At 52.6% G+C, this 6,689-nt stretch overlaps 1 protein-coding gene across 3 annotated transcripts in view; it reads right to left on the bottom strand.

Moving 5' to 3' along the window:
• Window positions 1-4,733: 4,733 nt before the first annotated feature.
• Window positions 4,734-6,689, bottom strand: part of TMEM266 (transmembrane protein 266) — a 131,020-nt gene continuing 129,064 nt past the window's right edge. For all 3 annotated transcript variants that reach the window (XM_042941308.1, XM_042941307.1, XM_042941309.1), the window contains exon 11: window positions 4,734-5,885. In XM_042941308.1, coding sequence (XP_042797242.1) covers window positions 5,290-5,885 — 596 coding nt within the window. In that variant the 3' untranslated portion in view covers window positions 4,734-5,289. The remainder of the gene's footprint in view (window positions 5,886-6,689) is intronic.

Below are 6,689 nucleotides of genomic sequence, written 5' to 3'. Positions count from 1 at the left end.
CTGTAGCCTAGGGCTCTGCATAAGATTATGCTAGCGTGGTCTCTTTGGTAGCGTGCAGTAAATTCAGCAAATGTTCCATCATTTTATTTGGATAATTGAATTAACTATTCACCAGGAGACACTACCAAACTTTTCAGCACTGGAGCGAAAAAAAAAAAAAAAAATCCTTGCTCAGTTTATATTGGAAAAACAGGCTTTCAGCTTGTACTGGAAAAGGGGGAGGAAAGGCAGATAAGGTGCTTCCTGTCTGGGGAACAACAGTGCTCTCTTAGCTAACTCAGGGTGACTCCAAGGCATTACCTACAAAGGAACTGTTGGGGATATGACAGCAGGGATGAGCTCTGTAGGAGCAGACAGTGCCTTGGCTGGCAATGGGGCTGGGGGGCAGGGCTCACACCCTGTCACCACCCATATACCTCCATACACCACACTAGCTGCTGCAGCAAATGAAACAACTGAGCATCTCCTGCACAGCCTTCCCCAGAAGTGCTGAACATGGGCAGGCAGTGCAACACCCCAGACATCCATTATTAATAAAGATGGTTTCTGTTTGTGTCTCCCTTGACACATTCTCAAAGGGCTTTCCCTTCCATTATGTCATTAGCTATCCCAGCAACCCTCATGGGGGCAGGGAGGCTGGGAGTTATTATTCCTGTTGTACAGGGGGAGGAAGTGGGTCCAGGGATTCACTTGGAGCCGTGTAACTGGAAACAGTGCTGGACTGAGAATCCAACTGCCTGGGCTTAGACACACTCTAGATGCAGAACAGTACCTGAGGTGAAGGATGGAGGTGGAGTGATCCTGACTTCTCTCCAGTCTTGAGAAGTCCATTCAAAAGTTGGGGTTAACCATGCCAGCCCCTAGAGTTGTTGGGTGTCATTGTTAAGCAACTCTACACAAGTATCCTGTTGACTGGTTAGTAAGAAACTCTTTTAAGAAGGCTTCCTTGGACCTTATTTGAGGCTCTCTGTAGCTCAGAGAGTAGAGCTTCCACTCTTAGTCTTTCTCTTTAGAGATGAGGAAGTTGCACCAGAGAGGAGCATGGAGGCAACACCAGAACAAGAGGTTCTGTCAAGAGCTGTCTTGGAGTGAGAAAGAAGTTCCTGAACTGAGGGTCATGGATGGAATGAATACCCACCACACTAAAGAGAATTCCAGACCACTAGCCTCTGACCATGCAGGATCTATGAAAATCCCCACACTTGTGGACTTGATCTGAAAAGCCAAGGCTTGGGTTAGATGCATTGCACTGAGCTGGCAGGCAAGGGGCCGGTACGTTCTTCAGTGGAGGAGGGCCTTACAGCTCTCCAGTCCTGGGCAGACTTTGAACCAGGTCTGCAGGGCTCTGGCCCAGCTCTGCTGTGAGCTGCTCAGTAGCCCTGCTAGCTCTGAACCTTGTCCTCTTGTCAGGGTGGCACCCTGGCCGCAGGATTGGCTTATCTCCAGCTACGGTGGAAAGGCTGAGCAGGGAGGCTGGCTCTGCAAAAGGGGCCATGGCACTCTGCAGACACAGTGGGCTGGTACCTCTAGACTGAGAGGGCCATGTGGGCTGATGAATGGCCTGGGGGGCTGAGTCCAGATTTCTATCTCCTGCTTCCCCCCCACCTTTTCCTTCTTTCTTTTTAAAGAAAGTGCAAGAGTGTGTGAGCATGGGAGGGGCAGAGGGAGAAAGAGAGAGAGAGAGAGAGAGAGAGAGAGAGAATCTTAAGCAGGCTCCATGCCCAACACGGAGCCCCTTGCCAGGCTCTATCTCAAGACAGTGAGATCATGACCTGAATGGAAATCTAGAGTCGGAGGCTTAACTGACTGAGCCACCCTGGTGCCCCTAGCTCCTGCTCTCTTATTGACACCCAGTTTAATTCCAGGAAGCTCAATCCAGCATATCCAGCATGACATCTGACTGAGATATACCTGGGTTTGAATCCTGCCACTAGTTTACCACTTAGCTGTGTGCCCTTGGGCAGGTCATTTAATCCATCATTCTGTGCCTGTTTTTTCCTCTGGAAAGCAAGGAAAAGAATGCCACTTTGCAGATTGTGATAAAGAGGGAAGGTTGCAGAGAGCACCTGTGACAACAGAAAGTGAATCAATGGGAGCCATTATTGTTATCACCCCCTCATTGGCTCATAAGAGACAGGGGCTCTTACCTAAGCTCTATTCCCTTCTGGGAGGGCACCAGAGTGGGCTCTGTGAAAGGGTGGATGAGTAAGGGGAAACCATTTCCCAGAGCTGCAAACCTCCCAGGGAGTGCTCAGGCTCCATCTCCACTGACCCCCAGCTGCCCACCAACCATAACTCTGGGCTATGGCACCCAGGGGAGCCGTGAAAGCCAAAGCTTTTACCCTCCTCCTCCTGCATTCCAGGCCTTGGGACTCCACCCCATGCCTGTCCCCAGGCAAGCAAGTGGCTTCCTCCATCTGCGTGCACTCTCTAATGCTATGATTGTGGGCTCTGTCCTCTGAGAGGACCTCCTCTTGGTATCTCTGTCCTCAGTTTTATTTATTTAAAAAAAATTTTTTTTAACGTTTATTTATTTTTGGAACAGAGAGAGACAGAGCATGAACGGGGGAGGGTCAGAAAGAGGGAGACACAGAGTCCAAAGCAGACTCCAGGCTCTGAGCTGTCAGCACAGAGCCTGACGCGGGGCTCGAATTCACGGACCGCGAGATCATGCCTGAGCCATAGTCGGCGCTTAACCGACTGAGCCACCCAGGCGCCCCTGTCCTCAGTTTTAATTGGCCCATGGGGCAATGCTAACACTGGTACGGCCCGTTCAGGCATGAGGCCAACATTGAGTGCTCAGGCAGACTTTCACCTCACAGCAGTTTGCAAATTCCCTAAGAAATCAGTTTTCGAAAGTAGAGCTCTTCTGTAAACCCCATTTCTAGATGGGGAAACTGAAGCAGAGAGCAGGTGCCACTTGCCTAGCATCTTACCCCATTGCTCTCCTCCCTGTCCTGTGGTTTTCTCTGGAGTAGAAGTCCAGAGCAGAGGCGAGTGCTGGCTAGGAGTGGGGTCTCACTTCTGGTGCAGGGCAGGCTCCACCACCTGTTGGGGTACCCTAAGAGCTGGGGCAATGGGAGCTCAGCAAGCTGGGTTTGGCTGAGGACAGTAGCTGTTTCTAGTCCAGCAGGTGCAGACCACTAATTACAGACCCTTATGGCTCCTACCCTAGAGATTATAAATCATGTAATACCCTCCACCCATTATGTGGCAAAAGCTGAGAGTACCGCTTTGCTTCCAAAAGCTCTGAAAGCTGGGAGCCTTAGCACTCAACACACTACCAGGTGGATTTGGGCTCCAGGTTCAGTGCCTCTCTTATTAGTGTCTGACCTCAGGAAAGTCTCTTAAACCTATCTGAACCTCAGTTTCTTCCATCTGTGTAACAGGGCTCGTATACTGGCCTCACAGGATTGTTGGAAGGCTTAAAGGAGCTCCAGTAGAGGCCCTAGTGGAGAGCTCAGTAACAGAAACTGTAATGACATTGCTAGCCACTCAGAATGCCTCAGATTACTCCCCCAAATGGCTCAAGTGGACACTGCTCATCTCCCCAGGAATCAAGCGGATGCTCTTTGCCTGCATGTGGTCATACCTTATAATTTAGCCATCTTTCCCAAGTGGCTCTGCCCAAGCTTGTGGCCTTTTATGCACAGTTCTGGGGTCCTAATGGGACTCAGGCCTGATCCCTGTTTTTGAGGACCAAGGGGAGGCAGGTAGGGAAGCAGATGCTGACCCAGCCATGGGATCACTGCACTATCATGATGAGTCCACAGGAGGACACAGAAGTCCTGAGGACACCCTGAACTATAGTGAGGGACTAGTGAGATACAGTGAGAACAACCTAAAGGTGGAGGGGACAAAGAACAGGTTGGGAGGGTAGCCAGAAGGACAGGTAAGTGGAAGGGGCTATGAACACACTGAGAAGTTCAGCTGGGGCAATGGGAGCCCTTGGAATTAAGTCTTCCCTTTTGTGTACATATAAAACAAAACATAGCAGTTATAAACACAGAATTCCTTGGAGGCTTTTCAGCGAGGGAGACATGCAGCAGGCTCCTCAGCCTGGAAGGACCCACTAGTGGAATGTGGAACCAGCAGCGGCGCCTGGGCCTCAGCAAGGCTGTGATGGGGTTTAGGGCAGGTGCTTTGAAGGGCAGAATGGCCAGGATTTACCACTGCTTGTGAGGGATGAGGAGGGAGCCAATGATGCCCATGCCATGCATGGTAATAGCTGGGTAGATGATGGTGCCCTGGCTGGGAACCTGGGAGGAAGAGCAGGCTTCAGGCAAGATACCACACTCGGTTGTGGACCTTTGGAGTTTGAGGTCCCCAAGGAATGGAGACCTGGGTCAGGGAACTGGGTGTGGGAACTGGTGTTGTCAGCAAGGAAGGCAAAATTCCAAGCTCTGTTTTGGTGGGGAGATGAAGGAGCGGGAAGAGACCAGTGCAGTCACACAGCCAGGCAGTGTGAGAACTTCCTGCCTGGGGTCCAGGGCTCCTTCCACTCTGTAGAGGCCTCAAGAGCTGCTGGGTGCGGCTTGGGCCTACCTGGGTGGCTTTACCCCAGGCCAGGCCAACCCAAACCCACTCATGCTTCTTCACCTGGGCTAGCAGTTGCAAAGGAAAACCTCTGCCAACCAGAAGTCTCAGTGCAGTTGGTTTTTATTATTAAAGCCAAGATTGGAAAACAGCTGTCCCCCCACCCCCCCCAGTGACCCTCCCACCCACCTCCAGATTCATCTCATTATGTCCTATGAAGGTGAAAACTAGACTTGTCTGGAAAAGACTCAGAAATGCTCATGCCGAATGAGAGAATGAGGATGAATGAAATAGGCTCAGATGGTGGTCTTTGTATGATTGTGTCGGCTCCACCCAGGATTCCCAGAAAAGACGGCTTGGGGGTGGGGCTAGATAGCCCCTGCTCACAGTGCTGTTCCCAAGGGTCCGGGGTGGGCGCCAGGAACAAAGGCAACGGAAGAGGCTGGGCTGCCCCTGCGCTCTACCCTGCTGAAGCTGGGCCACAGGCTGGTTTTTATAAAAATGGTTTAAAAAGACCCCAGCCATGAGCACCACCCTCCCCTGAGCAGGGCCAGAGGAGGCGCCAGCTCTGGGCTTTGAGGTCTGAGGCATGTGGCCTCCTGGCCTGGTGACACCTCCCTGGAGGCAGGCAGCACCCTGAGGGAGGCCAGGTGGGCTCCCAGGCCTTGAGTGATGCCCCTGGTTGCCTCTGGGGCTCTAGGAGAGCATCCAGATAGCTCTCCCTCCTCCTCCCACGCAGCCCACCTGGAGGCTCTAGGCTTCAGGGACCCTGTGCAACTTTTGCTCTTTGGATTCCAAAGATCTGAATTTCTCCTCCAGCATGGGTGCAGCAGGCTGGAAGTGGATGACAGGCTTGATCTGAAAGACAGTGAAGCCCTCCTGATTCTTCTGGTTGAAAAGACTTACCCTGTGCTCCAGCTCAGGGCTGGTTTGGGCCGAGCCCGCTGGGCTGGGCCAGGTGACAGGGGCTGGGTCCAAGGCCCTCTGGGATGGGCAGGGGTCCTCTGATAGGGAGGACAGCAGGTCCTGGACCGTGGCCTCTGCCATCTGCTGCTGGGGTGGTAGAGGCAGTGGCTGAGGAGAGGGGCTGGGCTCTGAGGACGGCTCCTCACGGGCGGTACTACAGTCTGTGGAAGAGCCCAGTGTCTGGCTGCTGTTGCTCTGGGCCCGGGTGACGGAGCTGTGAGCAGAGCGGGAGGCGCTCTCGGAGGTGGCACTTGCACGGGTGCCATTGCTGCTGAGCTTCAGGGGCACATCGACTGAGAAGAGGTCAGAGGAGATGTTGGGCTGGTGGACATCGATGGCAGCTGTGGTGACTACACACACAGCTGGCTCTGGAACACCACTGTCTGCAAGAAAGGAGGGGATGCTGGTAACACTTCTCCCTATGCCACACCTCTGCAGGCCCTGATGCGGGTGGCTCTGACCTGAATGGTGGACAGTGAGTGTGCCTGGGCTCTGCTGGGGGGGGTAGTGGGGGTTGGTCTGTGGTCCAATTTCCCAATGTTTGCTGGCCTGCCCTGAGGGAGGATTATGCCCTGCCCTCGTCTTGGTGAACTCGTGTGGACATGGGACATGCACTGGTCAATTATCTGTGAGAACTGATCTGTGGCATCTATATAAACGGTAAACGGCTGTTGCTCTGCCTGGCAGTCAGCAATGTTCTAGAATAGATGGTAGCTGTTCTGCCCACTGGGTGCTGAAGGAAAGATGACAACCTGGGAGCAGAGTACCTGGATGATCTGCCATGGACCTTTGTTGATTTAGTTAAACCACAGTGCTGCTGGGGTTATTAATGCCAACATCCTAACTCAGAAGGCATGAGGTGCCAGGACAAGGAATTTGGGTTTCATGGTCAGGGGGAGTCATTCAAAGTTTTAAATGGGGCCAGTCTGAGAGTGACATGATCAGAGCTGTGTCTTCAGAAGATTGATTCATCCCTGAAGGATGCATTGCAGGGGGAGGACAGAGGACACTTCAGAAGGTCTTTAAGTGAAAAGTATCCAGGGGCCAAGTTACAGTGGGCAGGCACAGTGAGGGCAAGTTGTGGGGTGAGTGCACTGGGTGAGAGGTCTGAGCTAGAGATGATGGTGTTTGAAATCAGCAGATTGGATGAAGCTTTGAAAAAGAGAGGGAGAAAAGAGATCTTGAGG

This window comes from Panthera leo, chromosome B3, assembly GCF_018350215.1.
Source record: "Panthera leo isolate Ple1 chromosome B3, P.leo_Ple1_pat1.1, whole genome shotgun sequence".
NCBI classification, from domain to species: domain Eukaryota; kingdom Metazoa; phylum Chordata; class Mammalia; order Carnivora; family Felidae; genus Panthera; species Panthera leo.
This window is presented reverse-complemented; position numbering and strand designations above follow the sequence as displayed.